Source organism: Macaca mulatta, chromosome 14 (genome assembly GCF_049350105.2).
Source record: "Macaca mulatta isolate MMU2019108-1 chromosome 14, T2T-MMU8v2.0, whole genome shotgun sequence".
NCBI lineage: Eukaryota > Metazoa > Chordata > Mammalia > Primates > Cercopithecidae > Macaca > Macaca mulatta.
In genome coordinates this window covers 54,951,007-54,968,882 of record NC_133419.1, presented here as the reverse complement: position 1 = coordinate 54,968,882, position 17,876 = coordinate 54,951,007, and the positions used below count along the sequence as shown (strand labels likewise).

The 17,876-nt window shown below is 41.2% G+C and overlaps 1 protein-coding gene across 2 annotated transcripts; it reads right to left on the bottom strand.

Moving 5' to 3' along the window:
• Positions 1-991: 991 nt before the first annotated feature.
• Positions 992-17,584, bottom strand: LYVE1 (lymphatic vessel endothelial hyaluronan receptor 1). Of its 2 annotated transcripts, none has more exons than XM_077963398.1 (6): positions 17,395-17,584; positions 12,757-12,928; positions 12,494-12,633; positions 4,276-4,622; positions 3,641-3,741; positions 992-3,115 (listed from the first exon to the last, which is right to left on the bottom strand). In XM_077963398.1, the coding sequence occupies exons 1-6, from the start codon at positions 17,477-17,479 to the stop codon at positions 2,929-2,931; spliced, it is 1,032 nt and encodes a 343-aa protein (XP_077819524.1). In that variant the 5' UTR covers positions 17,480-17,584; the 3' UTR covers positions 992-2,928. The 2 variants fall into 2 exon arrangements, with proteins under 2 accessions (XP_077819524.1, XP_001100103.2); XM_001100103.5 differs by having other exon boundaries at positions 3,641-3,719; positions 4,320-4,622.
• Positions 17,585-17,876: the final 292 nt, after the last annotated feature.

Here is a 17,876-nt window from a genome sequence, read left to right as displayed (position 1 = left end):
TAGTTTTTTGTATTTTTTAGTAGAGAAGGGGTTTCACTGGGTTAGCCAGGATGGTCTCGATCTCCTGACCTCGTGATCCACCCGTCTCGGCCTCCCAAAGTGCTGGGATTACAGGCTTGAGCCACCGCGCCCGGCCATACATTTCTATATTGTCATTTGCAAGAGAAGCACTGTAGTGTAGGGAAAGGAGCATGGGCTTTGCAGTCACTCTGACCTTTACCATTTAACTAGACCTGTGACCTCAGAAAGTAATTTAACTTATCTAAACATCCAGTTTTCTAATTAATAAAAATGGCAGTAGTTATCCTCACCTCTCAGGGAAAGTGTAGAGATTAAATGGGGCAACATGTAAAATGACTATCAGTAGATGCTCCATAAATCAGCCAGCCCTCCCTTCCTTCCTTCCTTCCTTCCTTCCTTCCTTCCTTCCTTCCTTCCTTCCTTTCCTTTCCTTTCCTTTCTTTCTGTCCTTCCTTCCTTCCTTCCTTCCTTCCTTCCTTCCTTCCTTCCTCCCTCCCTCCCTTTCCCTCCCCTCCCCTCCTCTCCCCTCCCCCTTCCTTCCTTCCTTCCTTCCTTCCTTCCTTCCTTCCATAATGATGGAAGTTACATTTTTATCAGTATGTTTGCACATATTTGGACTATTGAGGGATTCTATGTGGCTGGGTGGGGTTTTTCTCCTCCCCCCTGCCTCCTCCTGGATAGGGCACAAACCCATTTAACAGGAGAAGATGGTAGCATTCTAATCTGTAGTAGATGCCCACAAGATGGGAGATGTGGTATGGGAGATCTGGTTTTTTCAGCTAACACACAGAGAGAAGACCACTACTTAGGCGCTTTCCCTCTTTTCTTCACTCCCTGAGAACTGGATGAAGCTGATAAAGCTTAAGGATTGACAAACCAGTTTCAAACTCATAGACCTACAGGGCCAGGCAGGTGATATATATGAGGGACATGGGCTGGGTGTGGAAAAAAAGGCAACAGCATTAGAAAGTTCATAGGAAAGGACACCTTTACTTTGGCATGAGTGTGCAATAGAGAGTCATGAGGACTGTGGTGAAACAGAAAGCAGACCCCATTGAAAGGGGACAGCCACTACTCAGTATCAGATAATGATTGCTATGAGGGAACATGGGTTCTTTACTTCCAGATCCTTCCATTTTTAGAGGAAACCTAGAAATGCAAACATGTGAAATCTCTTGATTTTTAGTGCCTGGCAATGAAACCAAATTTTAAGATTATACTCCGTGGGCCAACTGAAAAAGATTATGCCAGTAGGTTGTGGCATCTGGGCTAAAGGAACCACGGAGCTGTGGGAGTCACTGGTGAGGGGAAGAAGATAATTAGCAGTCTAAGGGAGAGGGAAAGAGAAAACTAGAAAAGCAGGGCTGTCAAAAGGCCATCCTGAATCTCTAGCTCCCTGGTGAATTCTGAAATGGATGGAAATGTAGGGCCAGCATCTTGAGTAAAGGACTGCTTAATGTGTATGTACTTGGCCAACTCAAAATAAAATGTTTGGAGCATGAATAGCACCATATGATATATGCTGTTTGGTTGACATATGCTTGTATTTTAACAACCAACGTTGTCCCTTTTATTTTTGCAAACAATATGGTATGATCTGGTCCTCACTTTAATTTTACATGAAAGGTATAATGCATCTATGTAAATAAGAGAGCAAAGAAGTTTTCTAAATGCTTTAATTTTTTGTCACAAATATTTCTGCTTCTCTCAGGCCCTCCTTGCTGGAAAAAGGAGGGCTAGTGACACATTTGTTAATGGCACTTTAAAAATGTGCTTTGGTATATAGAGGTAAAAATGTACTTCTTGGATATGTTAATAATAAATTAAGGTTATAATGGTTGCCATATTAGAGAAAATGAGTAAGATTAGCCTCAGCAAAAGTAAAAATTAGTTTGGAAGTATTAAGCTAGGGATATCAAAACTGAAAAAAAAAATAGCTTCCCAGATAGCATTCTACTATATGCAATTTTTTGATGAATAATATTCAATTACAGAGTGTAATACCTTGCACAGCACTTGACATATAGTAGCTATTCAGCAAACGTTTGTTGAATTCTATTACGTTTTAAACAAATTACTGAGTAATTTCCCTCAGTAATCATTTCTGTAACTCAGATAAAAATAGAAATTTATGTTTTTATTTTTGTTACTTATAAAAGTATATTTCCTAGAGAAAGTATCAGCAGTGGTAGAGACCAGAAAAAGTAAGTGTGTGTGTTCTAAACAGTGATTCCAACTCCGTGTGTTCAGAGAAGAACACTTTGACCCTGTCTGTGTTTACAGTCCCTGATGACAGTGTTCTGTCAGTTCCTCAGCCTTGTTGTATTTCTTTCTTTATTTTGGCTTTACAGACATTAGGTCTCAAGTTATGAGAATCTCCCTGGCCTTCAGGACCTAAACTTTTTTCTGTCATTCTTTTGCTTTTACCAGGCTCAGAAGGACATGCCAGGTGGGAGACGTGTTTCTCTTCAGAGGTGAAGAAAAGGTCTGAGCTGTGGAATCAGTAGAGAAAGGCTTCGTCTCGGTGACTCCTTGGTTTTCAACCCACCTAGCCTCAGGCAGCCCGGAGGCCCTTTTACCGCTGGATACTGATGAGATGTTTTAGGTCCTTGCACTTTGCAAAACTCCTTTCTCCCAGTGGGATATTATTAGGACATAGCCAGGCTAGAAAGACCGTGGGAAGCTTTGGAGGTAGGAGGATAGGATCCAGACAGGGTTGCAATAAGAAGTAGGGCATTCTCTTTGGTGCACTCCATAGTCCAACGGCAGTCCTGAGCTGATTCCAGTAAGGAACTAAGGGTGGACTTTCTTCTTTGGTTCTTTGGCCCGTTTGATTTCCTCAGCTGGGGCAGGGTGAGGATGGTGAAAGAAACCAGCCTCAGGTGTGTCTCCTCATTTCTGTCTCATCTAAACTTCAGCTTCCAGGCATCGCACGGTAGTTTTGCTTGGACTCTTGGGCTCTTCTGGGTTGTTATCCGTTTTCTTTGATTCTTCATTAGGGTTGATATCATCGGCCTTCTCCTCCTTTACTACTTTGGTTTCAATCATTTCCTTCTGCTGATTCTTGTTTGTAAAAGGGAAGGCCTTCACATACCTTTAGGCATAAACATGAAATAAAAGTGAGAGACTGTGTAACACACATAATAATAGATAACACTTTTTTGGTCATGGTACATATTGGCACAGTACACTGGATACCTTTATTTCAGGGTGATGCTAGCACATGCATGCTCGAATACATTAACACATCACCACCTTAATGGATTCATTTAAGTGGGAAAATATGTTTGCAGGCCAGACTTTAGGCTGACCACATAATTCTTCCCATAAAAACAAAGAACCAAAAATCAAATAGAGCATATACATTTTCCCCAGATGTCAATTTTTTTTATTTCTTGATTTTCAAAGGACAGTCATTGACTGATGGCTAGATGACATGCATGTGCTGAAATAGAAAAGACTGGGCGGAAGGGAGAGAGATGAGATGAGAGAGAAATTTACAGTATAAGAGGACTGCTATCTCCATTTTGATCAGCAAAATGCCAATAGTGACCTTGAAAAAGCACAGGATAGAAACTTGACAAAGATTACAAGACTAGCAGTGCACCAGCAACCCTACCTTTTGACATAGCAAAATCCAAGACCAGCTGCAGCACCAAAAAAGAGGAGAGCAAGCACTAGCAGAGCCGTGGGGACACCTGCAAGGAACAGAGACATGGCCTGTTGGTCCTTCACTTAAACATTGTGTGTAATGCTCATTGAATGATCCAAGTGATTGAGACAGTAGATAGTGCAGGAGAAAAACCTTCTCTGTAGCCCTTTACGATGTTGGGCCCACACCAGCTTCTTTGCTTCATGCTTGTAGAATCATTGGCCTTGCCTCTCATACTCTGTCAATTCTATCAGTTGCAATATGACAGAGTTCATTTCTCCTCCATGGCCTTGAGACCTACTCTAGTCAACAAGCCTGCCTGAGAAAGCGATGACTGGAATAAAGTCATAGGCCTTTAGGGTATATATTTTAAAAAGAACTTCTACATAGGAACAGATAGTGATTTATTTTTAAAAGTCTTGAGTTTTCAACAGTGAAATTCTTTTATACTTATACTTTTTAGCTTAATCACTAAGGTTCTTTACAGCTCTCAGATTCTATGACTATGAAAGTTGAGTTTGTGTTAAGCTTTTGTTAGTATTTGACAGGTCCTGAGTGCCTCATCTAGAGACAGGCAGGATTCTACGAATTGTCTGTTATACATGAACATACATATATATGTAACGTAGACACAGAAACCATTTACCTCCAAACCCAGCAGCTTCATTCTTGAATGCTGCTTTATTTTCAACAAATGGTTCAGTTTCTGTAGACATGGTGCTAGTTTCCATAAAAACTTCTGTAATGCAAATCAATTTTTTTCTCCGTGGAATAGAAGTGGAAGCTGGAGCAGGAGTAGTAGTAGGGGCAGGTGCCGTAGAGTAAGGGGACGCCACCGAGTAGGTACTGTCACTGACAATAAATTCTGTTGTGTGTGTTGCAGTTTGAGTGTTGAATATGGGATCTTTGGTAGTGATAATTTCTGGAATGCACGAGTTAGTCCAAGTATCTGTCGGGAGAGAGAAACATGAAATAAAAGTATTGCAACAGCCTCCTAACTGTTCTTCCTGCCTCTAGTCTTACTACCTCCAAATCCCTTATACTGCAGCTGGAATGGTCTTTAAAAAGCACATCTAATCATATCACTTCCATCCTTAGAAGCTTTAGTGGCTATCTCTGTTATATGGCCTACAAGGCCTTCTGTGATTTGGCCTCTGCTGACATGCCAGCCTCATCTTCTCTTTTTCTCTCATTGCCCCTGCCATACTGAAATTACTTGAAATTCCTTGATACGCTTTATCTTACATCCAAGCCTTGCACCACGATGCTTTATTCACCTTTATGACTCTTTGCCTCTCTTTATTTAGCTTACTCTGACTCATCCCTCAGGTCTCAGATTGACCCTCTATTTTTCTCAGGCAGACTTGTTGACTTGATTGGGTCCCTAGGCATATGTTCTTGTACCTCCTTGTCACAGTTCTCATTACACTGTTCCCCACTGGACTGCAAGCGGGCTGGAAGCAGAAACCCCATCTGTCTCGGTCATCATGGTATGAGCACTGTGTGTGGTACACAGAACGGGCTCAATAACTATTTGATGAATAGGGAAGGAAGGAAAAGGGAAAAGAAGGAAAGTATAGATTGGAAGACCAAATATACACATGTGGTGTCACTTCAGGACAAAGATATGCTAAGACTTACTATTTTTGGGCTCATTAAAAAAAAAGTGAACAAAAAGGGGCCAGGAGAGGGATAAGGGTTTGCTTTCCAATCTGTTGAATATGCTAGAGAGGAAACACTTGTTAAAACATCTTAATCTGAGTTGATCATGGCAGTAAGTGTTTAAACAGGTACCTCATTGAACAATATTATCAAACCTTTGTTTACACAGGAGGGAACTGAAGTTTCGAGAAATTGAATAACTCACCCAAAGTCACATGGCTAGCAAATGGCAGAGCCATACAATATATTATAATATAAATTTGCATCTATTTTAAGTCCCTAATTATTTATGGCAGTGGGTAGCATCAGCTGAAATGTTTGCTATGAATAAATCATTATTCTATTAAGTGATTCATTTTTGAAAATTAAAATAAATACCAATCAAAATAATGATACTATTGATAAAACATTTTGACCACATGTGTACTGTTTTTACACTATTCATTTTACTTTGAAAAGACCTCCATTCAAATACATATAATCCTTGGCCTTATCTTCCCGGAACTGTTAACTACATTTCTCATTTTTAGCACATGCTAAGCCCTTCCTTCAGAAAATGAACATTTTTGAGTGTCAGGGGCAAAAAACATACTGAGCTCAATATAACTGAAAATACAGAGAAATATAAGACATCGCTCCCACCTCCAGAAGAACAGAGGATGCATTTTGATAAGGATAGGGGGAGATCACTAGGGAGTCAGAGGACATGGCATTTGGGCAGAGTATGGAGGATTAATGTGTTCATTCAACAAATGCTTATGGAGCACTTACTCTGTGCCAGGCATGGTTCTAGGTGCTAGGGACATGGAGCAAACAAGACAAAGGGTCATTCATGCTATTGGAAGCATAGAGATAATAAAAAATAGTAATAAATAAGCCAGAAATTTCAGAGGATAATAAATGTTGAAAGGAAAATTAAGCAGGAGATGAATTAGACTGATGAGGTGGATAATGGAGGACAGAGGGTGATAAGAGAAGGTCTCTTGGGGAGGCAATATTTACACTGAGTCCTGAATGATGAGAAGTAGTCAGTCATTGAAGATCTGGGGCAGAAACATTCAAAGGAAAGAGAACAGAAAGTTTAAGAGCCCATTTGATGAATAAGAAGGCCAGGATGACTGAAACACAGAAGCAGCACATCTAGTATAGAAGAGGGAATAGGATATCCCAGTCAATAGGAATAGCATAATCTGAGAATCCAGAAGTTTTAATGTGTAGTTATGTTAGAAAAATGACAATGAGGCCGGGTGCGGTGGCTCAAGCCTGTAATCCCAGCACTTTGGGAGGCCGAGACGGGCGGATCACGAGGTCAGGAGATCGAGACCATCCTGGCTAACCCGGTGAAACCCCGTCTCTACTAAAAAATACAAAAAACTAGCCGGGCGAGGTGGCGGGCGCCTGTAGTCCCAGCTACTCGGGAGGCTGAGGCAGGAGAATGGCATAAACCCGGGAGGCGGAGCTTGCAGTGAGCCGAGATCGCGCCACTGCACTCCAGCCTGGGTGACAGAGCCAGACTCCGTCTCAAAAAAAAAAAAAAAGAAAGAAAAATGACAATGAGCACAGTGTGACTGGAATGTAGGGGGTGTGTGTGTGTAAATGGAGGTATGAAAGACTGCAAGCAAGAGATGAGACTGGGAAGATAGATTGGAGTCAGACTATCAAGATTTATAATTGCTATGTTAAAGAATTTGGAATTTATTTTGTAGAAGAGGGAATTTTCAACTGAGTTTCACAAATCTTCCAAATTATATACAAAAGTCCTCATATATATCCACTTTCATGTACAAAAGGCTTCACAATTTACATCATATTCTCAAATAGGAGGTTATCTGAGGCTATGGAGCAGAGCGGTAAAATAATTATCAATGGAAGTGTGTGGAGGATGAGATGCAGAGCAGAGAGGGTATAGTCCAGGAGCAAAGAAGGAGGTTATTGCAATTCCACCGAAATAGGAGAATCAGAAGTTTCTGGACTCCTAAAACCTAGAGATCTTCTACAGAGAGGTGATTCCCACCCTTGGCTGCAGGTTAGAATCACCTGAGAAGCTTCTAAAAACTACTGATGTCCAGGACTCAACCCAGGCCTTGTATATTACTGATGTGTGGTCATCATCCTGGAAGGTGCTACACTGAAATAGCATGACTCAATACAGTTTAGCTCAAGATTTAAATCCTGGCTCTGCCCCTTATTGACCATGACCACAAGAAAGGTACACTCTAAGCATCAACTGCTGCTCCTGAAAGTAGAAATGATTCACAGGTTTCATTTTACTGAGGATCAATGAGATAGTAAATGTCTAGGGCCTAGTATAATGTCTGGGTGTAATGGTAAGATCTGCAAGAATTTGTTTCCTTGACCTCTCTGTTCATACATGTGCCTGAGAAGGACAGAGTATGAAGGAGTAAAAGCAATTGGTGGTCCCTAACTGATTAAGAGTACAGTGTATCTCACCTGGAAGTGAGATGCTCTCCTTCCCCTCCAAACTACAAATAATTTCTCTAGAATGTGCTGAGTGCTCTGATAGATATTAAACACAGGGTGAAGTGGGAGCCCAAGGGGAGAGAGAGGGTTATGGAAAATGCATCTGGAGAAGATGGCACTTGATATGTGAATGAAGAGTAGGAGCTGGCCAGGTGATGAAGAGGATGGGCATTGTGGCAGCAGGAACAGCACTACACAAGTGGTGTGTGCAGAGCATTAACAGCGCTTTGATCCCCAGACCTCACAGTAACAGCAATAAAAAAATAAAGTTAGGACTAGGAGTGGGGTTTGATCCCCTATTCTCACAAGGATAGCAACAAGAAAGACAATTAGGATAAGGTTTATATGGAGGGTTAGGGTTACTCCGATCCTCAAATCTCACAAGATAGCAATAAAAAGGAAATTACAAAAACAAAGAAAATTAAGGTAAGGTCAGGATTAGCATTAGGATCAGGGTTAGGGAACTCTAATTTTCACCAAGATGTCAATGGACACACACACACATGCACACACACGAGTGCACACACACACACATTTTGAACATCTAGGTTTCTATCCTGATGATATATCTCCATAGATGTGAAACAACATATTTTCAAGGTTACATACCTTTGAATTACTTTGAATAGAAAAAGATTGGAAATAGCTCAAAAGTTCATTAATAGAGGACTGGTTGAATAAACTATGATACAGCCACCCAATGGAGTACTATGCAGCCATTAATAAAAGAGACAAGTCTGTATGAACCAACATGGAGTAATTTCTAAGACTTGAGTGGAAACAGTTAGGTGCAAAGTGGTGTATATAGTATGCTAGCTTTTGTAAGAAAGGGCAACAAGACCACATACAAACACACTCCTTTATACACAAAGCAACACAGAGGAATAAACCAGAAATGAATGAAAGTGGTAGGTGGAAACTGTGGAAGGCATGAGAATAAGACTTCTTTGAATACAGTTTTTAAAAAGTGCATTTTGGATCATTGAACCATGTAAATATTTTAGTTATTAAAAAAATAAAAATAGGACAAAAGTCAAACCCTAAAATTGATTACAAAGAGAAGTGAATGAACCTCAGTTATTTCAAAATGATAATATAACTACACAGAGTAGCAAATTTTTAAAGTCACTCGTATACACAATTCACTGACTGTACATCCTTAGAGGAATATCTTCTAAGGACTAAAAGGCAAAGAAGTCTTAATTTTACTTAGTAGGTTATTATTCCTAATGCTGGTTTTGTAAGTTTGAAACTTGTAGGATAAGAAAATATATTAATATTATTTATTGTGAATTAATATTTTCATTATAAGAGATACAAACATAAAACAAAGTAGACTAACAAGGAACTCGAATTGTTAAATTTGAGTTGGAACTATCAATATAAACTTATGTACATAAAATTGTCTATCTGTCCACTGATAGGACTGAAAAGCAATGAAAACTCCAGGAGGAATGAGAACAACTTGTATCCAAATCTTGGTTTCTAATTAACATTTCCCTTTAAAAGGAACTAAGGCTCCTTGGAGAAATAAGTAGCTGATTCCATGCCTGAGATACAGAAAGTACGAAGTGAGCCTGGGACGTGGTATTGTGTAGGGAAATCAGGAATTACCTAAAAGCAAATGGGATAAAGGACACACAAATCAACTAGAAGGGGCTCCCACTTGCCAGATTCAGGACAATTTGAGCATCCAAACAAACAGAAGAATAATAATTGTAAAATGGATTATAAGACGTTGAACATATTGAATAAGTAAAATGCATGTGCCCATGATAGTGTAAGAGGGAGGAAAAAAGGGTGTGTGTGCATCTGTGTAGGTGTGTGTGTGTTTGAGAGAGAGAGACAGAGAGAGAAAGATTTTTCATCAAAGATGCCAACTAATAAATGTAAAAGGAAGGATAGATTTAGAAAAATCGCCATTTTCAGTCCCCCATATAATAACTGATTCCAAGAAGGATCATCGATGACTGCTTAAATGTCTAGGTAAAAAGTAGTTGAAGATCAAGATATTTGCATGGTGTCAAAATATCACATTGTAGATCACCCACAATTGCAAAGGGAAAGATACAGTGTTACAGTTTCATAAGCGAGATAGGGCGGTTGCCACTTTAATCAAGTCATCAAAGTTAGCATAATTAGTAGTGGGAAATACTGACATTAAGTGTCTTTTGTTGTGATGTGATCCAAAATACATAATATCATCTATGAAGTACTTTTGCCAAAAATATTGAATATGAGCCTAATCAAGCCTCTAGACTTCACTTTCAGCATAAGAAGTACACAGAAAATGTGGCACATATACACCATGGAATACTATGCAGCCATAAAAAAGAATGAGTTCATGTCCTTTGCAGGGACATGGATGAAGCTGGAAACCATCATTCTCAGCAAACTAACACAGGAACAGAAAACCAAACATCACATATTTTCACTCATAAGTGGGAGTTGAACAATGAGAACATATGGGCACAGGAAGGGGAACATCAGACACTGGGGCCTGTTGGGGGGTAGGGGGGCTAGCGGAGGGATAGCATTAGAAGAAATACCTAATGTAGGTGGTGGGTTGATAGGTGCGGCAAATCACCATGGCGCATGTATACCCATGTAACAAACCTGCACGTTCTGCACATGTATCCCAGAACTTAAAGTATAATAAAAATAAAATAATAAAATAAAATAATCTCTGGAAGAAAAAAAGAAATACATGGGATAGGAGTACAAGTTAAATGAAACCATGAGGAAATAGACAAATCTAAGTCCTCTTTCTCTGGCTCTTCTCTGTTTAGTCAGAGGGCTGGGTATCATCACATTGCGGGCTGGCAGGAAGGCAGTTAAAAAGCAAAGTCATTTGACAGGCACAGGCTGGTATGAGGTATGCAGGCATGTAGCTTACCAATTCCCCAGCCGGTGATGAGAGACCAAAGAGGCAGAGAAGGGAAGGAGGATGGCAAATACAATGTTAGGAAAAGCCCTATGTTCCAGTCTTGATTCTGCCACTAACTGACTGTAGGACCTTGAACAAGCTAAATCCCTGTTCTGAATTGTAGTTGTTTCATCTATGAAGTGAGGGAACTGGTCAAAGTTTCTCCATGGGCCTTTTCTGTGCCAAAGCCCTCCGGATCAGGGAACTACTTGGATCCTATATTGCCTTTCTGGGACAGCTTTTGCTAATATTGGCTGGTGCACATTTATCTCTGGGATCTTAGAGAATGATTTTGAAATCTATCCTGCGTATGACCTCTCAGCCACCTAACCTTCACAAGGTCAGATAGATGAGTATGTGTGAAGAGTAATAATCAGACAGGGGTCCTTATGACAAACTGAGAACAAGTGAGTATTTATTAAAAGAAAAACTTTCTGAGAAGTGCTTAGGTGAAGCACTTGGGCTAAGGCAGCCAAGGTCTTCAAGCAAATTTAGTGGGTGATTTCATGACCACGAACAAATCAGTGCTACCCTCTAGGTGTCAATTTCTTCCTTCATAAAATGGAGACTGGGTCTGGTTCTTAAAATTATAAAGGAATGTTGAACAGTAGAAAGAACGTGGTTTGAGTTAGACCTGAGTCTGAACCTTTACAGTAATGAGACCTTAGACAAATGCACTTAAATCCTTTGAACTCGGTTTTTTTTTCTTTCTTTCTTTCTTTCTTTTTTTTTTTTTTTTGAGACAGAGTCTCACTCTGTCACCCAGGCTGGAGTGCAGTGGCTTGATCCCAGCTCACTGCAAGCTCTGCCTCCCGGGTTCACGCCATTCTCCTGCCTCAGTCTCCCGAGTAGCTGGGACTACAGGCGCCCGCCACCATGCCCGGCTAATTTTTTGTATTTTTAGTAGAGACGGGGTTTCACTGTGTTAACCAGGATGGTCTCAATCTCCTGACCTCGTGATCCGCCTGCCTTGGCCTCCCAAAGTGCTGGGATTACAGGCGTGAGCCACCGTGCCCGGCCTGAACTCGGTTTCTTTATCTGCAAAATGGGGGTGATAAAGCATACCTCACAGGGAAGTTGTCAAGGTTCAGTGAGATATCCTAGTACAATAAGCCCTATGGATCTGTAGGTTCCATGTAGGCGGAATCAACCAACCTTGGATTGAAAATATTTGGAAAAAAAAATAACAATACGACGATAAAAAAGCAAATAATACAGTACAGTGACTATATAGCATCTACATTGTATTAGGTATTGTAAGTAGCTTAGAGATGATTTAAAGTGTACAGGAGGATATGTGTAGGTTATATGCAAATATAACCCCACTTTATATCAGGGACTTGGACATCTGTGGATTTTTGTATATGATGGGGTGCCGGAACCAATCCCTCACTGACACTGAGGGACGACCGTGCATTGCTTTGTCCATAATGGATGCATTACATATCATCTGTACCTTTGTTTCCCTCCCTTCTGCCTGCTTATCTTATAGGATGCAGGGATGGCGGCAGTGGTAACTGAGCCTCCTGAATGTCTTCTCCTGTGTTGCTATTCAGTCACATTTCTCCTAACTTTTTCCTCTGAGGGGCATATTGCCACCCCTAGCCTGGCCAGAGAGACAGTTTTGGGAGAATCAGATGACCGTGGCTGTGATTGCTTCTGCTGCTGCTCAGGGTTACTCTTTCCAGACAGGTCTCAGATTGAGAGATACCCAGAGAATGCCACATGGAAAGGCTGCAGATCAGACTCACCAGAAGAGTTGTAACAATAGGCTGCGAACTGTCGGTTCACTGCAACTTTCCAAATCAGGACACCCACCCCATTTTTCCCACACTTGGGGTTTGGGCTAATCCTAGAGATGACCACGAATCCATCTCCAATCCAGCCATAGCTGTAAAAGAATACACGCTAGTTGAACAGAAAAATGATTAGAAGGCATCATCTCTATTGCTGAACAAGAACACAGAGCTAAAAAAGAACTCCAGCAGCGACAGTGAAACCAGCTGTTTCTCACCTGCAAGTCTCAAAGCTAGCCTTCCAGGCTGTTTCAACTTGATCTTTGCTGGCCAAAGTTAGTCCCAGCAGCCTACAGGCCTCCTTAGCTTCTGTGAAATTCAGCTGCGGGTTTGCTTTTTTGCTCACAAGGGTGATCCCCATAATTCTGCATGACACCTGGATGGAAAGCTCTGCAAAGGAATCACATAAGTCCTCAGTTTGCTGCTGTCCTTGTTTCCAGCCCTTAGGCTCTCCTTCCTAGCAGAGCATATTGTCTTGATGCAGCAGGGAGGTCTATCTGGCTGGGACTGGGGTTTAGAATAACAGGACATAGACCAGGCATTTTCCACAAGGACCATCTGCTGGGCTAGATGGATGCTTGTTCTTGTCCAAGCTGTAAATGTCACCCGATCAAAGTCTATCCCATTCCACTGCATTAAGATGCCTTGCCTTGCTCACCACATGGGGGCTTTGCCTACCAGTTGTTGGGGTGCAGTTTAAGGGATGAAGTTACTGCAAACCTTTCTGGAGTCTATAAAATGAAGCATCCAAGACTTTGAGAAAGATAGCATTCAGGGCTCTAGTTGATAGCATAGTTAGCAATACTCCAAACCAATGTGGTTTGGGGACACTACTATTTGTGAGATGGGCTGAACATGTCACACTTGTTATAAAAGAATGTGAGTGCTCTCAGTTCCAGGTCTTTTGGCCATTGGGGGGCAGGCTTACTCAGAAGTTCCTGGAGGAGCTGACAGTAAACCTTGCATGGCAGAAAAACTAAATAAAGAAAGCAGAATTTTAGAGTCAGATTTGGGCTTAGATCTAGCATATGTCACTTGCTAGCTCTGTGACCTTAGCCCAGATACTTCATCTCTTTAATCTTCAGCTCTTTGAGCCTCCTTATTTATAAATCAAGAGAGTCACAGTGTCTACTGAACAGGGTAGTGAAAGTTACATGAGTAAATTCTAAACAAATGTTTAGCATAGTGCCTGCCACATGGTAGGTGCTTAATAAATCACACATAACATTATCATTGTCTTTAAAGCATTTTCGTTTTGGTCTGCTAATGATTGATTACCTCGCAGAAGCTGAGGCTGTTGAATAGGTAAGATGTGAATAATATTTCTACTCAAAATCTAATGGATTTGGAAATTCTTTTGAACCCTTTTCTCTGGGTTCTGGGATGTACAGACCGGTATGAAATTGCCAAGCTGTATTGTATTCAAGTACATTATTCCTACTGGGCTTCATCCATGAACATTCATAAAAGGGCATTTAAATCTCTCAAATAATTGCTTGTACACAGCTCTGCGTATTGGATGCTCAGTCAAATGCTTTGACCACTTTCTAGGTTGATATCTAATGGAAGTTTTTTTTGAAAACATGAAAGGAGCATTTCTAAGTCCTCCATGTGAACCTTGCTGTGGTGGCAGATTAGGAGCACACACTCAATTATGCCTGATTCTAAAACCCCAGTTCCTTTTTTTTCCTTCTTCTTTCCCAAGGATGGATCTTGCTGTGTTGCCCAGGCTGGTCATAAATTTCTGGGCTCAAGCGATCCTCCTGCCTCAGCCTCCCTGACTAGCTGGAACTACAGTGTGCACCAGTACGGCCAAGCAAGAACCCCAGTTTTTTTTTTTTTTTTTTTTTTTGAGACAGAGTGTTACTCTTGTTGTCCAGGCTAGAGTACAATGGCATGACCTTGGCTCACCGTAACCTCCACCTCCTGGGTTCAAGCGATTCTCCTGCCTCAGCCTCCCGAGTAGCTGGGATTACAGGTATGCAACACCATACCCAGCTAATTTTGTATTTTTAGTAGAGACAGGGTTTCTCCCTGTTGGTCAGGCTGGTCTTGAACTCCCGACCTCAGGTGATCCGCCCGCCTCGGCCTCCCAAAGTGCTGGGATTACAGGCGTGAGCCTCTGTGCCTGACCCTTTTTTTTTTTGTTTTGAGACAGAGTCTCATCCTGTCACCCAGGCTGGAGTGCAGTGGCATGATCTTGGCTCACTGCAATCTCTGCCCCCTGGGTCCAAGCAACTCTTGTGCCTCAGCCTCCTGAGTAGCTGGGACTACAGATGCGAGACACCACGCCCAGCTAATTTTTGTATTTTTAGTAGAGATGGGGTTTCACTACGTTGGCCAGGCTGGTCTCAAACTCCTGACCTCAGGTGATTCACCCACCTTGGCCTCCCAAAGTGCTCAGATTATAGGCATGAGCCACTGTGCCCAACCCAGCCCCCAGTTCTTAACAATGACACTGTTTTACCTTTCACCGTGCTATAAGGAAATGAACACACACACACACACACACACACACACACACACACACACACCCCTAGGTTGAACTCCCTGAACACACCATTTACCCTGAAATTTGGCTCTTTTAGCTCATGAGCTTGCTATTGTTCAGGTCTCTTATATAGCTACTTCTTTGGGAATGGATCGCAGAGGTTTATTTGTCACATTATCAGGTGGTCTTACTACCCTCTCATCATATGTCATTTGTACTCTAAATACTATTATTTAGAGCAGTGATAGACTTATTCTAGGTGAATAGACTTAGCTTTGAATATTTTTTTCTGTTGTTAACTGGCTGTTGGGACATCAAGCAAGTCAGCATCCTCATCTGAAATGGGGATGGATATATCTTCTTCACATGATTTTTATCAGAATTAAATTAGATAACTTGTACCTAGCAGAGGCGGGGCCCGGTAGGAAGTCAACAACATTAGTCATTTTATGCTTTCCTATTTCATTTAGGGATCAAAAGAGGCAGTTGGAATCTAAGGGGGACTCTAGTAACTCCTCCCTTAAGATTTCTCAGGAAACAGCAAACATAGTAGAAATAGTGTATGCTTAGGAGTTAGATATAAGGATGTGGAATCAGATAATAGTATATGCTTAGGAATCAGATAGGGCTGAATTCAAACCCATTATTTATTATGTACTGCCTGCATGACATTGGGCAAGTCACTTCACCTATAAACTGTCTTCTTGAGAGGATTAAATGAAATCGTATATACACACCTAGCTCTGGATCGCTATATAATTGGCCCTCAAAAATAGTTCCCACCCCCATTCACTTACCTTCATCAGCTACTTTATTCTGATATGGTTATGATGACTTTTGGTTGTTGCCAAAAATGTAATTTCCTTAAGAATGTTTTTTCCCTTGCTGAGCGTAGTCCAGAGTGTGATGGAGTCATTTTCAAAAAAACAGTGTCCAATAGTTTCAATAATAGCAGCTTTGTGGGGAAAAATAGTCTCCCCAGAGGATTTAAAAGAAGACCAAACTTATTTGAAAGTAACAGTATTTATTTATTTTTTTTTTTTTTTTGAGACTGAGTCTGGCTCTGTCGCCCAGGCTGGAGTGCAGTGGCCGGATATCAGCTCACTGCAAGCTCCGCCTCCCGGGTTCACGCCATTCTCCTGCCTCAGCCTCCCGAGTAGCTGGAACCACAGGCGCCCGCCACTTCGCCCGGCTAGTTTTTTGTATTTTTTAGTAGAGATGGGGTTTCACCGTGTTAGCCAGGATAGTCTCGATCTCCTGACCTTGTGATCCGCCCGTCTCAGCCTCCCAAAGTGCTGGGATTACAGGCTTGAGCCACCGCGCCCGGCTGAAAGTAACAGTATTTAAAAAAAACTAATCATATAACTCTGACCTCCCTTATAAAATGTAATGCAACAATACATAAATCAACTCCGGATGTCTGTTTCTAGCATATTTTATATCTCAGGTCATCTTCCAGCATACGAACACACATTTTCCTATTAAAGTGCTCAGATTTTCATTTGCCCAGAGCTGCAATGAGTGATTTGTGGTTACAATTTTTTGCCTACAGTGCAAAATGAGGTTTCCATTTAGGCATCTCAAAAGCCCAGCAATCACTTTAAGTCATTCCTTTAGTAGACAGCCGATGTCTTAATTTTCAAACTTATATTTTTACAGATTTTTTTCCTGTTAACTTGCTATTTACTGAATATTTTTTTGAAAACATTGCACTTCATTCATTGTATGATAAAATTAAAATTAAAATAATTATGCTAACACTCCCAAAAACATACAAATAGGCCAATTTTAGTGAAAGTTACCCATTATTCCCAAGCTTAGTGATTGCTTTACATTTTTTACAATCATGGTTTGCTTCTTCAATGAAATCTTAATAAAAATTATTACTTTTAATTTTTATAAATAATCTTAAAAAAATTATTACTTCTGGATGCAGTGGCTTATGCCTGTAATCCTAGTACTTTGGTAGGCTGAGGCGGGAAGATCACTTGAAGTCAGGAGTTCAAGACCAGCCTGGGCAACAAAGCGAGATCCCATTGCTACAAAAAATTTAAACACCACCCATACAAAAAAGAGTAAAAATCAAATGGTTTCTCTTCAATGTTTTATTTCAAAATGTCCTCATTAAAAATATTCCATAACCAAAAGTAAAAGTCTAGATGATACAAAGGTAAATGTCAATCATTTTGGTGAAGCTGACAATATGGTAAAATATTTTTGCCAGAGCAATACCACCAATTAGACCTGCTGTTGACATTGAGGGTCACCCTCATTCCCAGAAATCCATAGTCAACAGCTTAGGAGGCTTAGGACAGTTTGCAAGATCTTGCCTTGCTTCAGTTTGGAAATCTGGTAAGAAACCTACCTTCTGCATGCAAAGAGCCTTGGACCAGGAGCCTCGTGGTCCAGATGGAAGCGAGAAGCAACACCAGGCGGAAGCACCTGGCCATCGTGCCTACCCCTTCAGAGCCAGGGAAACACCTCAGATGGCCACTGGTGGTATGAGAGGCAGATGCTCAATCACTAGTCTGGATGGAGAGTTCGGGAACTATGCTGAGGCTCACACTCACTGCTTCACTTCATAACCGAGACATCCGGATTTCCCTGCTTTCAAGCTTCTGACTTGTCAAGGTCACTGGGGGAAATGAGTGACGTCCCTTGAACGCCCAGGCTGTACTTTGTGGATGGTCTTCTGGAAAATTTAGCTAATGCTGACTCAGAAAACACACAAATGAGGAAGGCAGATAGCACAGTGTGAACTGCTAAAGGTTCTCCCAATTCCCATATTCCCTGCCGTTCCTCCTCCCCCAGCAGCTCAGTTCTCACACCATTCACTGTTACTGCCTG

Bases quoted from the DNA above. Each gene is read 5' to 3' on its own strand.
- LYVE1 (XM_077963398.1), bottom strand. From the start codon at position 17,479: ATGGCCAGGTGCTTCCGCCTGGTGTTGCTTCTCGCTTCCATCTGGACC. The intron at 3,742-4,275 runs GTATAACAGACA...AAGGACCAACAG, and splicing joins ACATATATATGTATGTTCAT to GCCATGTCTCTGTTCCTTGC. The intron at 3,116-3,640 runs GTAGGGTTGCTG...TTATGCCTAAAG, and splicing joins GGATTTTGCTATGTCAAAAG to GTATGTGAAGGCCTTCCCTT.